The sequence below is a fragment of the Rhipicephalus sanguineus genome, chromosome 11 (genome assembly GCF_013339695.2).
Source record: "Rhipicephalus sanguineus isolate Rsan-2018 chromosome 11, BIME_Rsan_1.4, whole genome shotgun sequence".
NCBI lineage: Eukaryota > Metazoa > Arthropoda > Arachnida > Ixodida > Ixodidae > Rhipicephalus > Rhipicephalus sanguineus.
The window spans coordinates 77,628,340-77,651,456 of NC_051186.1; the positions used below are offsets into that span (position 1 = coordinate 77,628,340).

General features: G+C 45.3%; 1 protein-coding gene across 1 annotated transcript; it reads right to left on the minus strand.

The window, feature by feature from the left end:
- Positions 1 to 3,010: 3,010 nt before the first annotated feature.
- Positions 3,011 to 3,967, minus strand: LOC119375177 (RNA-binding protein 25-like). Its single transcript, XM_037645369.1, has one exon. The coding sequence runs from the start codon at positions 3,965 to 3,967 to the stop codon at positions 3,011 to 3,013; it is 957 nt and encodes a 318-aa protein (XP_037501297.1).
- Between the last annotated feature and the right edge of the window lie 19,150 nt (positions 3,968 to 23,117).

Below are 23,117 nucleotides of genomic sequence, written 5' to 3' on the forward strand. Positions count from 1 at the left end.
AAGGGCAAGAAAGTTGACATGCTTGTGTTCTTCACCTGAGTGTTTTGCTGACACATGATCATAAAGCCAAACTATTCAGCTGTAGCGGAAAGGAAAGCGTTACATGTAGTGGAACTGCGCGGCTTCAAACTTATATTGCATTTTATGGTTTCAAAATAACAAATATATGAGCTAAGTTTCTTAATTTTAAGGTGTAACTGGTTGATTTTGGATGTGAATTTATTGACTTATTGATGGCCACATGCCACCATTTTCACTGCGGAAATAATTTATTTCTTTTGCCAAGAATTGATCATAATTTAAGCGAAGCTGATGATAGGCTATCGCAAAAATTTTGGCAATATTACCGGCCCACAACAGCACCATTATTCACACCACTATCGATAGTATTGTCACGTGCTTGTGACGGAAAAGAATGCTGCAACAAGACTGAGAAATACGGAGCTCTTTATTTGGTCGACCTTCTGCCCAGGAAATCTAAACTCAAGATATAAGCGATACAGGCTGCGCACTGATAACGGCGAGAACAGTCGTCGGCCGTCGAGTAATCTGATCATCGAACCTTCCAGCGTTACCGTCGGTGCTCGCGTAAGCTCTCGAATAAACTTGACTATTCGCGTCCGGCGCGTAATCTTAGCAGAATGATCTCAATCATGAAGCTTCTCAAACATTACGGCGCGGTCTGCGTCAAACGTTGCTAACAGTATTTGTGGGTGAAACCCGAATTGATCAAAACAATACAACAAACATGCGTGGCAGTAATATCGCTAGTAATATTAACCATGACACTACTGATTGCACTATCGATAGTTTGTCAATAGTAGTACTATCGATAGTTTGTCTACTGTGGGGGTCTGAATGTGGGCGCAGGTTGGCCAGACGAACGACGTACGCTCCAAGAGACACAGGGAAGTTTAATATGACACGAACCAGGACGTCAGACCAAACATGTACACAACGAGCATAAACACATCCTATATAGCCTATTTCCAAGCCCTCAGTCACGCGCACTCACAGTCTGCGGGCGTCGGTCTTGCGGTGCGGCGGCGGGTCCGAAGAAATCGACGCAGTCGGGCTTACGGCGAACCTTGGCACGGCAGCACGTCAGCACGGTGACGTAGCCAGGGTGTCGGAACAGCGCCGGTGGTGGCCCCGGCTCAAGAACAGCCCTGGAGGCACCCTGAATAGCGTCAGGCGAGGCTCCCAGGGCCGGGGCGTGGCCCAGGCTCGTGGACGGCACCCGGGTGTGGACCCGGTAGGAAGAACTGCCCGGGACAAAATCCGAGCCAAGGACGGTAGGCCGGTCACAGGAGCCGGGGCGAGGCCCAGCTCAGGAGGCCGCGACGATGGCGAAGCACGCCGAGCACCACACGACGCCGACGCTCGTTCACCATCCTCTTACCACATCTACACTATGGATAGTTTCAAAAGAACTATCGATGCAGTCGATAGTCAATTTACTGATAGTTCTGCATCACTACTGGGTGGCCTTGCAAGATAACTCCGGAGCAGACAGTACACTCTTTTCATTGTTTATTTTATGCACAAGAGAGTGCTGCTTTTCTGCAGTAGTAGAACAGCCGGCGTCGTCGACAGCTGATTAAGGTTATTGCCTACTGGTCAAATTCCACCATTCGATGCCATCACAAGTATCCAAACTGATGCCACAACACCATGAATCGTTTCCATGCACATAAGCGCAGTGAATGAAGTCTGCGGACAGCCTTTGTCACCAGGCTCAAGGGCACCATATGTGTATAGAAAACGTTCATGAGTGAGCGACTACTTCTTCAAGGGTTGCAAAAAGATTTTCAGGCTGATGAAACTTCATCCAAGACTTCAGACACGCCGACGCTCTCTGCTACCATCACCAGCATTGGTGCCCCGCTATTCTAAATGCAGACTACAAAAAATTATTGCGGAATTGACGAGTGCTACCGAGCCTTTTGTGTGTAAATGGCTGGTTATCGCAGATGTAACACAGTGTCAAATTTAATTGGCCGTGCTCATGTTTACGTCCCCATATTAAAGCAATCATTAAAAACACGGAAAGCAATCATTAAAAACTAACAGGCGCCACTCTTCAAATATTGTTCTATTCCATGCCCTGACCATTGTGTCATCTATATGATGTTGACCCTGGCCACGCACCTTGGTGCCCAAAGCGGGAACTCCTCATATACCAATGCCGGGAGCTCTTGTATGGCCACACACCTGTCGTCGGAACGAATTGAGAGCATGCTTGCGGAAGGAAGGCCACCGCGTTCACACCTACACTGGAGTTACGCTCTTTTGCTGGTACATGAGGCGATACTGAATGAATGAAGCGGTCGGTCCACACCGCCGGGCGTGAATTGTACGAGGGCGCTATTGTCATCGTTACCCCATCCTTGACCCCACTTTGAGCAGGTTGTATAGTAATCGGAGGTGACGAAATCCCCGGGTAATAAGCTGCTTCAAACCATGATGCCGCATGCCTGACTGAGTCATTTGAAACGCTTCTAGAGGCTTCCCTCTCCAGCTCGCCTGGTAGCTCTATAGATTGCGTGCAATCCTTATTACCATTTTGACCTCGTTCCAACGTCACTGGCGGCAAGACAATATCGGTGCAATCATATGCTCCAAACATTGGCTCAACAGGTGAGTTCGAATCACTTAAAAGGCTTATATAATCTTGCCTATCGATCTTGCCTGGCACTTCTGTGGAGTCCATGAAGTCCTTCGCCCCGCTTTGATCTGGTTGCAATGTCGCTGTAGGTAACGGAATCTCGATACCATCAGGTGCTTCAGCGCTTGATGCGACATGCTTGCACGAATCACTTAAAAACGCATATAGAATCTTGTCTCTCCTGCTCGCCTGGTGGCTCTATGGAGTCCATGCAATAATGGACCCGACTTTGACCTGGCTTCAACATCGCTGTGGGTAACGGATTGTCGATGCAGTCAGATGCTCCTATTATTGGCTCAGCATGTCCGCTCGTAATCACTTGAAACGCTTATATAATCTTGCCTAGTCGAGCTTGCCTGGCAGTTCTGCGGAGTCCACGCAATCCTTCGCTCTACTTTGATCTGGTTGCAATGTCGCTGTGGGTAACGGAATCTCGATACAATCATTTTCTTCAAGCATTGACGTAACTTGTCTGCTCGAATCACTTAAAGGCTTTACAGGATCTTGCCGCTCGAGCTCGCCTGGTAACTCTATAAAGCCCGTGCACTTTTTCTCAGCAACGCCACAAGATGTGTTCTTGGCCGCCCTCTTCAGGCGCGCTTTTTCGAGTTCTTTGCGTTCTCGAGCTCGATCTTTTATGTCGAATGCAATCTCTCTTTCGCGGAACCGCACTCGGATCCATAGGGCACCTCCGGAATAATACTTGGCGTCATCCCTCCTGTCGTTGTAATGTTCCATGAAGGCGTTCAGTAGTCGTGTTGTCTTCGCGGCTTCAATCTGTTTCAGCTGTTCTATCCGTCGCTTCCGTTTTCGTTCCTTCGCCATGAATCGCTCCCTGCTCACCCAAACTTTCAGTCTAGCCTCGTACGCACTCATCTTCTCCCGCAGCCTCCACTCTCTGAGCTTACGGTCGTACTCTTCGTTTTCTTCCGTTTCCGATTGCTTCACTACAGTGTACTGTTGACGCTTCGGCCTTTCACTGTCACTAGTGCGTTCGCTTTCGAAAGAATCAGAATTAGATTCGGAGCTCGGCTCCTTTTTCGGGCGTCTCTTCTCGCGAGGCCTGGTTCGCTCCGGAGACTGCGATGAGCTGCTGTTAGAGGTAGAGTCGTGTCGGGTGCGTCGAGCTTGGTCAGAGCCGCGGTCAGATTCGGCTAGACTCGTCTCGTTTTTCGATGAGCGCGGCGCGTGGTTTTTTCCTCGATTATTCTTTGGCCTTGGTCTGCGTGCATGACCTCCCTGCGCCTTTCCGGAGCGACGATGTTGTCGCTCCGAATCGCGGTAACTTTTCTTTCTCATCTCTTCTTGCAGCCCTAGCCAGCTTCCAGAGTCAGATACGTTGAAGACGAAAACGAACCCGAATATTCTTCATTTACTGATACAGCTTAGAAACTTTCAGTGATCAAGTCTTTCACGAGTGTATGTTGCTGTCTGAGGAATGCCAAAGTCCTTGTGGCTGTCCGGTCGTAAAGAGCGTTCAACCGGCCCTTGTGGCTCGCACCTACACGTCAACAGAAACGTTCTCACCTCTTCTCGTTCGGCACGTCTCAACTTACGTGGCCTTTAGTTAGCATAGACAATTCTCGCAACACAGCCGCATGTTCCCGCGCTTTGCACTCGCTTCCTTGGCACTCTGCGTCTCTGTTGCAGGTGCGCTTCCGTACCTCTGCGGCGCTGCTTCTGTTTCTGGGCAAATATCTTTATACGATGAGCGCAGCTGCCGCGGTACTGCCAATCGCCTATAGCTCTATTAGAATATCGGGAGATTTGCAGTATACTGAGACGTTATATTTGCAGTGGCATCTAAATACCCATTCATTTCGAAGGCTGGGAATCTTTTCCTCGTAAAGAATATTAAAGCACAATGAGAAAAGAATAAAGAGTTGAGAGGTGTAAATAGCGAACCTGTTGTGGAGTATGGCTTCGGTATTGTTGCTACTGATTAGAATCTAGCAACTGACAACTGTGATGTTCCGCCTATAAAGCACAGCTTCCAACCAGTAAAAACGTTCGCAGAAGTTCGCGAACAGCGACGGTGTTAGCAGCACAGGCGTGCGCAGTCTGCAAGGCCATGGCGGGCTTTGCACTCTGCGCACGCCTGTGTTGAAGTGTTGAAGAAACGAAATATCAGGGCTTGCTCGAAATTTATTCTCGCAAGACGTTCGTCCATCGGTATCCATCGACGTTGTGTTTGTAGCCACTGTCAACTGGAGATGATTGGCGTTTTCACGATTATTGCTACAGGAAAGCGCATGTAACCGGCCAACGGAGGTCTCAGGAGAGCCGCGGAGACAATTCACGCGTTTCAGATCGACGCACCCTCATGCGGCGCGAAGCGGAAGCACCATCACGATTATCGCCGACAGCGGACGCTGCATGCTTTGTTGAGCGCGGTCGTCTTTCTGGTCATTTTGAGGCGCCATTTCATAATGATGAATTGGCTTACCTTTGCAAAAAATACTGTAGTCGCTCTGCAGAAATTCTGTAGAGCACGAGTCACCCAGTATGCACACACTACGTGTAGAAAAGTGACAGACTTTTTTGCCGCCCCTGTCATCTCCCAGCGGGCAATCGGTACACCCATTCTGCAGAAAGTCTGTTTCCAGGATGCAGCTTTTCTGAGGAAGTCTGCTGCCGGGATGCAGATTACGTGAAGACGACTGACAGACTTTCTGTATCCCCCTGTCACCTTCCTGCGGGCAATTGCATGGTACACTCTTTCTGCAGAAAGTCTGCAGTGCTTGAGTAGCCGAATGATGCAGCTTGTCTGCGCAAAGTCTGTTGATTACAGAATCTGTGTAGCCCAGCTATCCTGGCATGCACGCATGCAATGAAATGAAACACAGCGGTATTTGTTTTTAATTTTTTTTCTGATAGCCTCCATGTGATTCCAGTGGGTTGCAGTTCTGATCTCTTCTGGTATATTATTTTGTTTCCACTAACTTATGTGTGTTTACCGACACACAAAGTTATTGGAAACAAAAAAGAACACCAGTATGGATCAGAATTGACAAGGCAACCCACTTCCAAGACTGTCCACTAAAGAGAAATGAACAATGATGTACTCGCCGACGATTGTCACTCGCCAGTTGGTTCCTCATCGGCAGTGGAGAAACAAAAAATACTGATCACGCCACAAATTCAATCTCATGCATTACAAACTATTCAAACACAGTTAAAGTCCTGACTCTTCATCAAACGCGTCCAGTCCTCAATTCTTGGAAAGTAACTTGAATGCTTCTCTTCCAGGAAACACTCACGCAAACTGCAGCGCTAATCGTCATTGTTCCCTTCCTTTGTCGGTCCAGAACGTTTCTCTTCAGGAAACATTCACGTAAATTTTCAGTGGCGTCATCATCCGATTCTTTCAGATCGACGATCGACTGACCGCACTACATCATAAACACGTCTTCTTTGGCCGACGGAACCACACTCAACATAACTTCACCATCTCCGGATCGACTACTGCCCGCTGGTCGTCGGTGCACGCTTATACCCCCCTCTTGAACTGAAGGTGAGAATTTCATTTTTCAAAGGCCTTGTTCAAACATTGCCTGACAACATGTTAGTAAACTCTATGGTGAAAGTGCCAGCTGACGATATTACTCCTATAAGCAATCACCTGCTACTTCTTGCATTGGTAAAGCATTTTTCGGCAGGCAAAGTGACATACAGGTATTGAGTTTCACTGGCTGCCAGTCCAAGCATTTATGCCTACTGACTGCAGCTGTGGCAGACATGGAATGTAAGGAATGCCTGTGCTGCTGCTCAATTTGGAAGCTGCAGCTTGCTCAAAAAGTCACATTGTCAAATGAAAATGCTTTATTGGTTCACTGCCTTCCTGTGGTGTACCCCGGCATCATTTCCTTGGGCTCTAGCTTCCAGACAGGAGGACTTTGTATTGAGTTCGTTGATGAGCTCCTTGCCATTTCTTCAACTGTGCTATCAATTTTCATTTATGTGCATACATTTTCTGCAATCAGGTGCAATGCATTTCGCAATTTTAAGTGTTAACGTCGATCAGGCGTTTTTTCATGGATGTTACTACATGGGGTTTGCACAAGCACATAAACATAGCTGATTTTATAATCTATGCTTTGCTATTGTGTAGTTTCTTATTTTTCTACTTTGCTTTTTTTGCCTAGGCAATGGAGGACATGGTCACAGATCACTTTTGTATGGACCTTGGGCGAATAAAAATGTTTTGACCGCAACTGCAGAGGCCCGCAGCTCCAATGCACCAGATGATTTGCCGTTTTAAATCCTGACGTGGTAAGATCGCTCATGTTTTTCAAATCGTGTGCGTCTGCTCTGTAAGGTTAAGAGTGTTTTTTTTTTTTGTCAGCTGTGATTTATGTTTAGTCAGCTGTGCTGTGTAGCATTGGATAAATGATAAAAAGTTATTGGTCATTTACACAGGCCGGCTCGCACTTTATAACCATTAACACTGGTGATAAGGCATTGCTATAACAATGAATGTTCAGAGATCTCTTCTAACTCAAGACGAATATAGAATCGACTCTGCTGCTTGAGTAGCTGTGTGAAGGTGATATTTCCTCTCATATCGTTCAACAGAGTTAAAGTATTTGAAGCTATCCTAGGGCCCGTTTTTGTTTCAGTGGGCCATAAAGTTTCAGTCAACGTGCATTTCTTTCAGCTTGCCTTTGAAGCAGAAATAAAGTTTACAGACGCAGTGGAGGCTATGGAGGCCAAGCTAAGCAAAATGCAAGAGATTTTGGACCGGGGAAGTGTCATGGGACTTTTGTTCGATCCAAGAAGACCGATGCTGCGGTTTTTACTACAGTAAGACAGCACTTTCTGATCTCTTGAATAGAAAAGGAGTGATAAAAAATATCAGGGCTGTAGTTCTGTACACAAAATACCGAAAAAAGCATGGAAAGGTAAATTTTAAATCAGACTTTTTCAATCATGTTTTACCTGTAAGTTATGTTCAGCATCATAAAACTGGAAAGCACATAATGGAGTAAGGGAGAACATTTATTTATAGTGCGAAGGTGCATGAAGTATGAAGTGCACAAAGGAAAAATGTGTTTGGTTGGTGACTGAAAATCCCTCAAGGCTGGAAAAGCTGATTTATGTTCAGGTCATTCAACCAGAAAAGCGTAATGCTTTTTCCAGAAATAAAGCAGAGATTCCATTCACACTTAGCAATCGTCGATGTGCCATGCTCATAGAATTTTTGTGCTCCCTGGCACCTTTTGCAGATTTGACAAAAAGGAAACCAAGAAATCATGGTGAAATGAATGATTAGTTTTATAAAAAGGGTATGGAACATCACAATTTAAAGCCATTGTTTAGTTAAGATTTGCTGCTTCTCTTTTCCTTAAAGGCACAAGAACTTGGCAACAGGTCGCCACCAGGCCCATGCATTTTGAAAAAGAATCGCAACTTCAAGATTGCCTGCAAGGAAAACATTGTGGCATTACCACCTGCATCATCACCTGAGAAGGCAGCCATCCTTCTGTTGACTGTACATTTTATCTTAAACTGTCATACCCGTACGTTTTGGGACAGTTTTTGGGACTTGTGCAGACAGTTGTTGTAAAGGGTGAGCCATTTCACAGTGACTTGATGTCGTTTAAGTTAAAGTCTGTTGAAAAACCTGAAGCGGTCAGGCCTAATATTGACGTGCTAATGTTCAGCTGCAACACAGAAGTCGTGCCTTTCTTTTTTACAATATTGAGCACCAAGGCAAAGTGCTAACTGTAGATTTCAAGGCTTGCTTTTCTTTTTAAAGATATCACTTATATTTTTCAAGGCAGAGCTTGGTTATTCGAAGATTTCTTACTTGTTTTGCAGAGTCTCTTATATATTTCGCTGTTGCCCTGTTGACTATTTAAAATGTGCAACATTTTTTCCAGATATATTTGGGGCATTATATTTTATTAATATATACACTAGCTTTCATGGTAGTGTTTGGGATGAGTTATTCCAAACTACACAATGCTGGGTCAAGTAACCTGCCTGGAGTGGGAGGCTTTTTCAAGGGCTGATAAAGTGTTTCGGTCATGATTAGCTTTGTATTATATGTACAACTGTGATCTCCCAGATGTATTGTTTCTAGTGTTCATGTTTTTGTTGCGATATTTGCCACATGCTTCGGGCAAGTTTTCTTGCGCAAATGTTTCATTTTTTATATTGGCTTGCACTGTTTTTTCCCTTTAATAACTCATCCACTACATTTCTTTTTTTTCGTCTTAATTCAACCCTCTCAGCCTACTGTTTTATGCCTTCCTCGTATATTACTGAATTCTTTTTGAATGGGAATGCGTAAACTCAGTAAATGGCAGATGGGTACTTGCGCATTTAAGTTACTTTGTTTTCTGTGATAAGCCTGCATTTTTATAGCAATGTTTAATGTTCCTTTTTCCCATAGCCGATGTGCACCTTTATTTTCATGTGCTGCACTTATATACAGGGCCATTGTTATTAACAACTTTTTAAATATAGGGGCCTACGCGTGAATGCCAATCAATGCCTAGTCACAATACTAGCCTAGACACAATACTGCCACTCCATAAAGTTTACTCATTTTGAAAAGCATGCAGTGTAATAATTTGTTTGGTTTATGTACCTTGTTTCTTTTACATGCAGCTAAAGGCCAGAACAGGATCTGGCAGGCAAAGCCAAGGTTTCCACTCTGCTATTCCAGGTACCTCAAACCCACTTTTATGTATAACTATGCTCTAATAGGGAACTGTTGGAAACTGTCGGGGCCCACACCGCTGCTAATTTTTTTACTTTGCAATTGTTGGTATCACCGCAGGCCACATGCCAAGCCAGCTTGGCATATGACCTCAGTTTGTACTGACAGAAGAAAGCAAAAATATTGCAGAAGTGTGAACCTATAACAGGTTCCTAACTCTGTATTAGAACATTGCTTTATATAAAAAGCAGGTCAGAAAGTACCTGGAACGACATACCGGATATAGCCATCACTATTTTATGTGGATCAGCGTTCCAGTAGCTGAAAGAACCCTTTTATTTGAAACAGGGTTCCATATACTCGTACGTGGAACGACGATCCACAAAATGAATGAATAAAAATATGTTGGGCACTGTTCCATCTACTTTTCATAGTATGTGGAACGTGGTTCCAAGTATATAGCTGGAACCTTTTTGCAAAAAAAGTTCCAGCTACTAAGTGGATCTTATGTGGATCCAGATTAAGAGTGATAGCTGCTCTATCTCATGTGGATCAGTCGATGGTGCAGCCAAGTACTTCAGCGCAGCAAACATCTGCCGAAGTTTCCAACATATGCGGGCCTTCGCTTGTAAAGGAAGGTTTGGAAGTTGCCGCATACACTGTAGAAGCACCCGCTCTCTCCCTACCCTATTTTAGCGATGGTGAATCTCAAGAGAGTTATCAAAGCGGCTGTATTGAGCAAAGTAATCCGCAGCCTATATCTAGCGATGAATCGCGGGAAGCGTCATCATGTGACATGGAGGAAGATGAAAGTTTTCCCGCACTTTCTTCACAGCTCCGTTTATGGGCATTAAATGGGAACGTGTGTGCTTTCGCACGTTACCGAACTACTAAAAAATTTGCACCCGCATCATCCAGAGCTGCCGCTAGATTGAAGAACGCTGTTGACGAACCCCTCGATCGAGTTCCGTAAGCATTATGGGAGATGGTTCTTACTGCTATTTTGGCATCTCAGCTCACTTGGTTCACCTATTAGAAAGTGGGTGCACTGATTGTAACACAGAAGAAATTTCCTTGACTATGAACAATGATGAGCTGCCGATTTTCCGAAGTTCACAAAAGCAGTTTTGGCCAGTGCTCGTACGAGTAAAAGAGAGTTCCCTACGTGAGCCTTTTCTTGCCGTGATGAAGCGCAACATGCGAAAGATAAAATGTGCAAATGCTATCATACATTGCATGTTTTTATGACTCTCTGCCCTGCGTGGGGAAAGACGTGTTCTAAACGTGGGAAACAAACGAATCTGCGATGCTGTACCGCCTAAGGAATGCTCGTTGTACTGTCTGCACAACTAAAAAATAAGCTCGTAGAAAAGCAAATTACCAAGGCGGATGAGTCACCACAGTTGGTAAGCCACATGATCGTTGCTACAAGGAGAGATGGTGGGCTATGAATTTGAATAGACTCTCAGGTACTCAACCAAGCGCTGAAAAGAGAACGACACCTTTTGCCAGTCCTGGAAGGTGAGCAAGCGCAGCCTTCTAAAGCAGAAGTGTTTTTGAAGCTCGACCTTCGAAATGGCTACTGGTACTGCATGCTCCTATTGGGTGCCACATTTGGCTGCGACTGCCTTTTGATGTGACAGTGAGCAGCAAAATCTTCCCCGTTTTCAGTCTTCTGGTCAAAGTAAGTGTGAACCGAGACCTCGGACAAGCTGCAAGAGGATTGCAGCCATGGCGTGTTATTTGTGCGCCCTCACATAATGTGTTGTGCAGTGCGCACTCGGTGTCTCCGTGTTGGTGCTTCTTGTGTGCTGCAAGTCATGGTCCGTGCAGATTATGTGCCCATTCATGATGATGTAATTTGTGGTTTAGATATACTTACAGACAACGCGTAGTGTTCTGCAGGCCTGGTATCTATTGTGTGTGCTTTCGAGTCGCGGCTTCGGCGCAATTAGATTAATGCCTTTGCTCGTGATGGTGCAATCTCGGCCCATATTTACTTACAGAAAGCTATGCAGAGAATGAAGTGATTTTTTGATGACGTCAGATCCCACAGAACCACAGGCTTAAAGCATGTGAAATAGCTGCCCTTTTGTCAGCGGTGGAAGCAGGTTATTCATTACTGCAAATAGTTGTTCATGGAAGTTTTCAACAGGAGTGGGCCCTTGCTCGAAAGCTGTGACATGTCTATAACCATTTATTGATTTATTGCAAGTTAGACGCCAGTGGCTGCTCCAAAATGTAATTTTGCCTGCTCCAACAGCTGCTCCGAAAGGTAAAATGCCACTTCCATCACTGGTATTGTGTCGCGGTTCAGTATTAAAAAATGCTTGTATGCCAATTTCGCAGGATGAACGACTCTACCCTGCATCCCGCGTGACCACTGGTGAGAGCATGATGCTTATTCTTGGACATTGCCTGCGGATAACACCACAAAGGAGGCAACAGAGAGCCTAAAGCTCATAGAAGCCCACGTGAAGAAGGAAGCCACCATACCAACATCGAAGTACACATCCTTTAAGCAGTTTACAAGCACCAGGCAGAATGCCATATAGCACTCCTACTGTCCATCTTGCTCACTTTATCTGGGGGAGAGCCCGGCACAGGAACTCCAATGTTGTCGGTTGTTGATGCACTAAAAAAGTGAAAGCTATTTTTTACATTCGATATTGCGAATTAAGTCAAAGACAAGCTTTCGCTCAGCAAGCTAAATGTCAACATGTCTTCTAGGAAGCTGTCAAATGATGTAGGCGGCCTTACGACGAGGGCTACCACAATCTGCCAATGTTTTCTCATGATTTGTAAGTAACACGGCATACAGACGGCGTTCCTATTTACGAGTCGTCAGGCTACAGCATGTGGCCGCTGCTCCTACAAATAAATGAATTACCCCAGAAAGTGAGAACACGACACATATGCTCCTAGCTGGGTTGTGCTTCGGACGCCCAAAACCCAAAATGAATTCTTTTCTCAAGCCATTTGTCGAGCACATGAGCATTCTTTCCAGCAGTGGTTTGCAGTACTCAGACCTCAAAGCAAATGTTCAGAAAGTGAGAACTTTTCCAGGACCCTGTTGCGTCGACACGGTGGCCAGAACCATGGCAATGAGTATGAGCTAGTTCGATGGGTCATATGGATGCGCATGCTGTATGCATCAGGGAGAAGTTGTTCGTAAAGGCAGTGGTCATGTCCGTGTCTACCCAGTGGTATCTCCTCGACGAGCGCGCAGAACACAGGACACATTTTTGGAAAATGCTGCTAAGGCAGAGGGAACATTGCAACAAAAATGTGGTGTGAAAGGCTGAAGTGTACTGCTTGATTTAGGATATTTTTTTTTTCATTTCAAACAGCTTTCGTTGCAGACTAAATGCATGCTGTGTGCGCTGGCTTTGTGAAGCACATAGCATGCATGTGGTTTGACGCCTCCATGTTGTTTCCATACAGTATTGGAGGCAGAAAAGAGGATGTTGACGAGCGGCTGCACGTTTTAAAACCTATTTGGGAAATTTCCAGGCCGCCGCGCCCACTAAAAGTAGGCAAGTACTAAAAGGCTTCTGAGTGGCACAACTGGCTGTTGCTTTATTCTTCTGCGATGGTTTATAAGATTCTGCTAAGACCACTATACAAGAATTGGTTGAAATTTGTGAGGCTGATGCACTTTCTGCTAGCTGATAATGTTCCTGCAGAAAAGCTAAGAGAAGCTGGCAGGGCAATGCGCACGTTTGTTAAAGAGCACCAAGATCTTATGAAATGGTGCACATGACGTACAATGCACATCTTCTGCTGCACCTTGTTCAATCTGTAGAAGTCTGGGGCTCATTGTGGAATCACTCAGCTTATTCATTTGAGAATATGAATGAGCAGCTTGTTAAGCTTATAAATGGCACACGCTTTGCTGGCTGGCAAGTAGTTGAGAAGTTTTATTTTTTATCAAACCTTCCCATCATTTCGGACAAGTGCTCCCATATTGAGGATGCCTAGTCTAACACCCTTATCACACTGGACGTATTAATGTCATTCGAATGGAATGAGATTCGCATCTAATAACATTATGCGGCTGCTACACAGCGATATTTTATGTCATTAGGATCGACTGACTTAAAAAATCTAATGAGTTCGAGAAACACATTCGCCGTCGCACTCGGACCGAATGTGTACTCTCCACCCCAGAGACTACTTAGAATGTGCCAATCCGACGTCTCAATCTGGGAAGCATTCATGCTAACACGCTATTAATTTTGCGTTTTTAAGGCATCTATCATTTTAAATAGCACATGCGTACGGAACGCTTTTGCAAATTGTTTTTACTCTCCACCTTAGTGGCGTCTGGCCGCAGCTCACCTCCCGGCGCTGTCGGCCATGCTGCGTCGCTCGCCACCACCGCACCAAAGCAAGGCTGGTGCGGTGGTGGCGAGCGACGCAGTGGCAGTGAATTAGCCGTACAGACTTATTTACGGTGCTGTGAGTGTGTGTGTGTTTTTTTTTTTCTTCTTTTTTTTTCGCTGGCTAGGGCAAATTAATCTTGCCCGCCCGATACAAAGAGAATAGCCCCAAGTCATCATCATCATCATCACCATGTAAAGAAACAGACGCCTGTGCTGTACCTGTGCGCACGTGTGCTTGCAGCAATGGGATCATCAGCTCCACGAGCGCACTGGACACAGTCGGAGACTTACGCTCTAATTAGGCTTTGGGAAGACAATTTAGGTGACTTGCGCAAAGCCAAGAAGTATAGTAAAGTGTATGCCCGGATCGTCGAAGAGCTGCGCAAGCTCGGCATCGAGAAGACGCTAAAGGAGACCAAGACGACAATTGAAAACTTCGTGAACAAGTACGGGCAAGTGCGACTTTTACTGCGCGTATTCCGTGAACTTTTACAAAAAAAAAAACATCAGACTGTAATGTGCGCAGTTCCGTTGCAAGCTGTTTTATCGCATGGATGAGACCACGTTTTGAAAGCGATATACACGGAACGCTTTGTGCTTTTCTGTGCACGCGCTGTCGCACCGCGAACTGCCCAGGGTGCCTCTGTGACTCCGCGTTCTAGAGAACTTTATTACACGCGGCACTTTTTTTCTTCTCTTTCCCCCGTCACGCCGCGCATGCTCTAAGCGGGTGCATTTTGCCTTGTTTTGTATGCAGACTTGGCAAACTAGTCACATGGGGCACTTTTGATGGAGTGTATTCTAGTTCACTGTGATCAGGTCCTGCGAGACGCAGGGCGCTTAGCGTGACTTTATTACTAAGTGCCGTGAAGTGGAACGTATTCCAAGAAAGCTAGAATTAATATTGCCGAAACGAGCTACTCTAGCGCGTGGGTAACAGCTGATGAAAATATTCGCACGTTTCTCATGTTAACTGGCAGCGTTGTGGAAACATGACCGACTTCTATCCTTGTTATTTCAGAGACATTAATAAGAAAAAGGGAACGGATGTGGCAAGATAACATGACCCTATTACTGAGAAATATATTTCTCCAAGCACTGTCCATGAATGACTCAAGCCTGCTGCAAGAAACTGCAAGCAGCGACAGCAGCACGGTAGAGCAGGTAAGTGAATTTATTGCCCATTTCCTTGCAATCTCTTGACAGTGGTTGTGTCTATATATTTTAAAGAATGGAAGTTTTGTGCTCGAGAAAACTTTCACGTTTTTTTTTCAGACTGGATTCACGTTACTCTCAAAATTGTGTAAATATGTAACAGAACATACTGATAATAGTTACAGTATTCTGAGTATTAACTTTAGCAGGGTAGGTTGAAGTTTTTTTATGTAATGTCTTTCTTGTGCTGATTTCCAAGTGTTACCAATTATTTTCTCAGGATTACACACACACAAACACACACTCACTCGGCTGGCGGTCCAGCCTTCTTTGGAGAATATAAGAGCAATCTCATTTTCAATTTATTTATTGTCTATTTTTCTTTTTCAGAACACCAGGAGTATGGAGACGGGCGGTACACATGACGATGATGCCTTAGGTGGCGAAGAAAGTTCTGACTGAACCCACAGCTGCCCAAAGTTACACGCCACAGCTACACAAGAAGCCAGCGGCAGTCCAGCAGAAGGAGAAGGAAGTTCGAAAAGTGAAGGGGAAAATGCAACACCAGCGGCAGAACAAGAACAGCAGCGACAGTCCAGCAAAAAGTAGTCGCCGCAACAAATGCTGATGTCGGAACTGATCGAACAGCAGCGGTAGCTGCGCCTCTCTTTGGAACATTCAAAAAAGAAATAGCTGGAGATTCGTGAGCGACAGCTCAAATTAGATCAAGCGGCAGCAGAACGTGAAGAGCGGCTCATCTCGGTGCTCGAGAAGATAACTGGCAACTAACTGTACATAGAAATATTGTAAATAAACAGAGCTTATTTTTTGTGTATTTACTTGGAGTGCCCTTCATGGGCGCATTACATCGCCAAGGAATGCATGAAACACTTATAAATTCTCCAGCTAACACCTGTAAAGACTCCACATGTTGATGTGCTTTCATGTCTAAGATTTACGGGTTCTGGATGAATTTCCAGAAGTACTGCAAAAGAGCACCTCTAATTACATCACCTGCACCACTGGATGTAGTGGTAGAGTGCGATGGCTGCTCCTAAAGTGCAACGAAGCCAAAAGCATCCTGTTCGCACTGTCGTTCCGCGCTGTTCCTAAAGCCCTCACATATGTTGTGTAAAGTACATGATGCCCTGATAGCGAGCTTTGCATTTCCCCAAGGTACATTCCATTCATGTCATAACAAACCTCAAGCGGGCCTTCAACATTCCGAATGCATTTTGTGTTCTTGCTCTGGAGGCTCTAAAATATTGATGTAAAAGAGCAACTAAGCCTTAATAATAAGATAAGTGGACCAATACATCATGAAGAAGGAGGAACAAGTACTTGCATACCTGCTTGTTCTCACAATGTAATATTATGAACATTTCCCTTATGAAGTGTCTGATTTAATGTGCCAAGTAAAATAAGCTGTAGGCTATGATTGGCATAAGCATGCAGGAATTTTGTATTTATGCTTTTCAATTATTTTTATCAAAACGACGGAAAGTTGAGCTAGTCAGTCAGGGTTAGTGTTGTCTCGTTCTCTCCCGCTGTGCATGTGTTTGTATGCCCACCCTCATTCGTGCTGTATTATTTTTCATGCAATCACTGCATTGTGTGAAACACTGTTTTCGCCATTTTGGCCAGTCACATACTCAAGTGGGCTGACTTATATTACTACAAAGAATGGTGCAAAAAATTATTCACATTACTCTAACCTCGCTTTTTTTATCTGTCACGCGCGCTGGCCGCCGAGTCAGACGTCGCGAACCAAGCGAAACGCCGACAGCCCCGTTACGACAAGCGAAGCCAGCCGCAGTGCACGTGCGCATGCAGGGCTCGCACGTGCACTGCGGCTGGCTTCGCTTGTCGTAACGGGGCTGTCGGCGTTTCGCTTGGTTCGCGACGTCTGCAATGCACAGAGTGGTGCGCGTAGCACTCGCGCGCCGCAAGTTTCTGTGGCAATGTGTAACGAATGTTACATTGCTACAACTGCGCATAGGGAAAACTTATTTATTAGTTACATTGATTTGCTAGTTTCTGCTGTTCATTTCAGGCCGGTGCTCGGTCCACAACAAGAATTTTAGGTTCCAAAAGAGCCATGGACAAAGCAAACGAAAGATTTTCCGACCACCTTTTGCGAGGCAAGCATCAAGCAGCTTGACAAAGCATATTGCGTCGAGAAACACTGTTCTTCTAGATACCGCATGTTTAAAGCCGACAAGGTCGGCTCTGTGCTTTTATACTACGGCAGTGACATTAAATTTGTTAAAGCAAGTGTTCAAGAATATTTTTCACTTGCCAAGATGTAGGACACTAACTGCGCACTCTCCTCTGACGGCAAAGTCTAAAGGGGCAGGTGCACATGTGCTGCTGGCCCTCGTGGCGTGTGTACCACATATAGTATCATGCACATCTAAACCAAGAGCATGGGGGTGTGGAAGCTCGATGCGCAAAACTCGGGATAGCTGACTTTGCATAGCTGCAATTTACAAGGCACCAGCCAGGTAAAGTGCCTCGGCAGCAAGAACGCTCAGCTGAAAAGCTCAATGTTCCAATGAAAGCGTCTACACTAAAGAAACTACGCACAGTTCTGCAGGAATCCGGGCTCTCTCTAATGTTAGTTGCTGTGATTCAGGAGGTCAGGTGTCAACCAGATAAAACTGGCCGGCCGGCCGAGTGTGCTCACGCAGTAACAACAGATAAGGTTGCCATTGTGTGTGGAAGAATATCAAACATAAAAGATGACATGAATGCTTGCATCTTTTAAAGGGGCTCATGCTTTGGAAAAAAATTACAAGGGGCCAGAGTAGTGTCCCCCTCTGGCACGAAGAAAGAAGGAAAAGAATTATTGCATCTCGCTTTGCAGACATTGTATCAAGAAAAGCCCCTGCCACTCAAAAAAATGTTGCCTCTATCAGAGGCTCGAGAACAGCTCCTCCCACTAAATACATGAAGGCAGGCTTCCAAAATGAGGCGAGTAACAGCGAAATGTGGAAATCTACTCTGTAGGTTTCTCTGTAAATCCCGGTATGCCTTTCTTTGGTGCCTCCCCAGATGGCCTTGCTCTGGACAAAACGACAGGCGAGTATGGTTTTCTGGACGTAAAGACACTTGCCAAAGCCATGGAAGAAGGCCTCTCATTGGAGGAGGCAAGTAATCAAAAGAAAGTGCCCTTTTTGAAAGCAGGCAAGCTCAGCCATCGATACAAATACTACCATCAATTTCAAAGACAGCTTGATGTTACTGGACTGAAGTGGTGCGACTTAGCTGTGGACAGTGGTAGAGACATGCACGTTGAGGGAATTCTGTTTAACGCAGAAGTTTGGAAAGACATGCTCCCAGCACTGGAGCAATTTTACTGTCTGCATATGCAGTTGTCTTAAGCACGGTTACTTCCCATCCGATGGTAAGAATAGGAAGTTTTACTGATTCCCACAAATAAAGGTCTAAAAAACGCAAATCATTTGAGACCTATTGCGATAAACTCAATATTTGGTAAAATACTAGAGAAATTATTAAATTCTCCTCATGCCGTTCGCCTACCCACCGCCACCCGTGACTAGCTTCACGTCGTCGCCTCCTTTTACGCATCTCAAGTTCAAAACAGACAATAAAGCTATTTTCTTGTTTTATTTATCCGTCTTGGGGGGCGATCGGAGATCTCTGTTCGTTCGCGTTCGTTCTGCGGTGCCTACATCACAAAAAAGAGAGGAGGCGCAGCTCTCCCGCCGAGAACTGCCGAGAGGAAAAGGACAGCCAATCGTGAAGCGGAGAGCTTTCCGGAAGTAGACGCGCATCCTGTGACGTCGGCACGGGGACCGTGAAGCGTTTCTCGCCTTTTAATAAATGTAATTACTTTACAGAAAATTATTATTTTTGCTTCTCAAGCTCAAACACTCTTTCAAACGGCAACAGCTTTGAGTAATGATATTTAATAATGTTAGTTTTTTTTTGACGTCGTCGCTAGATGGTGTCGCGTACGCGAAAAAAAAAAGAGCAAAGTAGCGGCTGACGCAATTTCAAAATGTCGTCCCATCGCAACGTCTGCGTTGGTTCTCGGGTGTCGGATCGTCAAAAGGAGCTTCTGCTGGCTTTTGTGAAAGAGCACCCACAGATCGCGACGCTGTCGTGCCCGCTGGAGCCGTCGTTCACGAGGGAGGACCGGGACGACATGTGGCAGGAGCTGGTAGCGCTTTTGAACGAAGTCCCTGCGCGTAACACCACAGCCTTGCCAAACTCCGAGAGCAGCAGAGGTGAGTGCGAGCACAATTGTATTGTGGTCGGTCATCTTACACGTCCCGCTTGTGCTTTACAGCAGCATCGGAGGCGGCCAGATTACGGGTTACCGCGGCCGCATCGTGCTTGACAGGGACCGCGCGGGTCGACAGTACGCGAGGCCCAAAGTTCGGGTGATCTGAATCGGTAAGCACTGGTTTAGAATATCATTGTTACTTGTTTGCTGCAAATTAGTGTGCTCATTTGCTTCGAGACATTACGCGCAGTCAGTTTTACTTTTTCAAACAATATCGAGTGAATCACCCGGCCGCCGCGTTGGCTGAGGTGCTAACACGTTGCGCCGCTCAGAACAGAAAGCAAAACAGCCACATTTGCGGTGATGACGAAAGAACAGCCGCGAACTATACTTCGAAGCTCATTAGAGCACCCTACGTGTTCCAACCCATTTCTCAGACCCTCGAGTCGAGTGAGGTGCGTAGCCAGTAGGCTGGCCTCCCTCCACCCCTCTCTCCGAAGTCTGTGTGTCATAGCATGCCGCTGTTGAAACATTCTAAAAAAACATTGCTATTGTCCACTTTCACTCCATACTTCTTATTGCACTCAGTGTGTCAATCAAGAAACTTCTTACTATAACAGGTGAGCCCTGCTCCAGCTGCTGATGGTGTGGCTTAGGCTTGTGCGAATATTCGAGCACTTCGAATATTCGAACGAATAATACAGTATTCGAATACGCTTCGATTCGAATTTAAATTATTGAAAATTTCGAAGTATTCGAAATGAACGAATATGTGTGTATTAGTTCGCCTATAACCCCCTGTAAAGGTGGTTTCACAGCAGTGGAGGGGTGCTATGCCGTGAATACACTTTTCAAAAAAAAAATCCGCACTGTTCGTTTGTAACCTCCTGTAAAGGTGGTTTCGCTGCCGCGGAGGGGTGCTCTACCGTGAATACACTTTTCCAGGAAAAATCCGCACTGGCGCGACGCCCTACTTCAAGGTTAAATCAACATATTACCCTCACATCGATTCATCATTTTTTAAGTTTAAAATCTTGTTATACCTGATTATATGCTCTAAGTATAGTAAATTTTAAAACGTAACAAAATTTATAGGTTATCATTTGCATTCTACCAAAAGCCAAATCCTGTTACATTCAAAGTTGCTTCCACTTCCTTTGAACCAAAAAGAATGACATTTGCACATACCTTGTTACAATTAAAAAAAAATGTTGTGCAGGTTGGTTGGGTCATGACAAATATGCTCATTTTTCTTTATAATATGTGATACATACTATTCGAATTCGATTCGAAATTATTCGACCAAAATCACTATTCGCTTCGAATTCGCTTCGAACCTAAAATTTACTATTCGCACAAGCCTAGTGTGGCTGAAGAGGATGTGGCCCAGGATCTTCCCCGTGCCCCAACACGTAAGTTTCACTGATGTTTTTGATTAACTGTAGATGGTGTTACATGCTCACAGGTGATGCTCATGCGTGCAGGCATATGTTTGTGAAGAGATGACATCTGTGGGCATAAAGACAAAAAGCTGCACAAAAAAATTTGGCAAACGGTTGCAGAGCTAGTTGTATGCATAACTGTCAGATGAAATAAACAGGTGTCCTGCCTTGCAGTTATGGTTAAATGTAGCAAAAAAGTTGCATTGCAAAAATGTTCAACATCTTGAAATGTTTCCCTATTTTGTCAATTGCTTCAAAAGTGAAACTGAAAATGTGCTATTGCTAAATATACTGTTCAAAAAGCAAGCTCGTTATATAACTTCTTCACATAGCCATCATACACAAATGCACATGTTTGCACCTGTGTTACACCTACTTGCTGTATGTTTTGCATACTGCAGCTGCTAGGGTTTCGGAAGGAGATTGTGTCAGTCATCGCGTAAAGCCGGGCAAACGATTGTGTAGCCCTGAAAAGGGCTGTTTGGTTGCTTCTCATGCAGAGGTGGTTAGAGGTGTGAGATGCATTTGATGAGATGAGCGAAAATGAATTCCGGCACCGCTTTGGTCTGTCCAAACGAAGTGCGTGGTTGTGCGGTGAACCAAGCACCATTCATGGATGCCGTTGGGTCAGTGGATTTTCAACAGAGAGGAAATTGTTGCACACACTGAAACTCTTCACGAACAGAAGCTTCCAGCGAAGAGTCGGTAGCAGGAAATTTATAGATGATAATGGCAACACATTTCTTGGTTTCCAGCTCATGCCGCAGCTGCGAGATGTGGGCAACCGGCAGGCCAAGGCGCTGGAGTTACTAGCGGCAAACACCAGGCGGCAGGGCCAGGCATCATTGGAAAGCTGCGCCAGGTTCAGCTTCTCGGTGACGTGGTCCACGAACTGCAAGGCGTTGGTACCCTCGCCCGGGCCCTCATTGCAGCAGAAGTCACCTGAACAGTGATTTGTAAAGACTAGTTGTACATATATGTAGATTTATTTTGTAGTATATGCACATAGTGCACTGTAGTGTATCTTTATGTTTATAGTGTATACGTGTAGAATATTGTGGCACACTGTACGTTTTCTATAGATTTTTACACATCTTAGAAAAAAAGAAAAGCGTTTGTGAATGGTCTAGGTTGCACAACAATTTTGAAATATTCCAAGACCAAAAAATAGTTTACGAATACGTGTTCTGTTGCTTAGAAGTGTTTAGACTACAGGATTGGGTACAAAAAGAAATCAATAATAGAGGAAGACATATCAGAAACCAACAACTTGCATTTTTTTAGCGAGTTCGATTAATACTGGTTCGACTGTGCCTTGTTTTCATGTAATACAATGACTTTCGTGCTGCGAGACGCGTGTGTTGCTGCAGAGGAGCAGCAGGAACTTTGTAATAACTCCATTTGTATATTATAAAAGGAAGGTACTTTTATATTCTTTTCCTTGGCATTAAATTTAAGGGATATGTATTTATTTTGGTTTTTATGTGCACTGCTCGTGATACTTGTAATAAAATTTCAATTCTGACACCACCCATATTGTTCACTTCATTTACAAGCACGATTCTTGTTGCACTAAAGCTACCGCATGTTGCTGTCCTGATTCAAACAGCTTTTTCAGGTTGCCACTTTGGCTGTGAATGGCACAATGTGCCATTCACAGTTGAGCTCTCACTTGTGCTTAGTGTGAAGCGCCATATTTTACAACCTGGTCGAAGTATTTCATCAGCATGGCGTGTGACAAGGGGGCATAGGTCGGCGAACTCGCTCATGAGTCGACTCACTCAGATTCAGATCGAGCTGCGAGTCCAGGTGTGTAATACATTGGTGAGTTTTAGTGAGCCGGAGTCCAAGTGAATCCGCTTGAGGAGAATTTTGGTAAGTCTGAGTTCGAGTGAGCCCCAAGGGCAAAATATATTTCATGAGTGAGTCAGGGTGAGCTCTACATTTTTTGCCGACCTATGCAAGGGGGTTATTCATTGACAGGAGAACCCTGTTTCATTGATATGTGTAGCAAACATTTGAAGTGTAGTAAAAAAAACAGCCTTTTGTTCATGCCAGTGACAAACACCATGAACAAAGACAAACACACACCACACAATGCTGCCGAGGTCGTTGCAGGCGGCGGCGTACTCTGCGCAGGTGCTCGGCATGCAGGCCCTGTGGTCCTCGAAACAGGTTCATTACGCGGTTGCGCTGCTGCTGGCTCCCATTCTGGTGGTGGTGGTAGGTCAGCTGCTGCTGGCAGCAGCTCAACATCGTCGGTGTCGTCATCGTGCCCTTCGAGAACAGGCTCATGTGCCGCCAACGCAATATCGTGCAGAGCTGCACAAGCAGCAATGATGGTGGCTGCTCGATCGGGATTGTAGAGCAGGGTCTGATACCGCTGTAAGCTTTGGAACCTGCTCTTTAGGACCCCGATGCACCTCTCCACAACAGTGCGCATGGCGGTGTGGGCCTTGTTGTAGTGGTTCTCAGGGGTGGCAGGAGCTGGTCGTCCGGGCAATGGTGTCAGGAGGCACGGTTCTAATGGATAGCTGGAGTCTCCTGC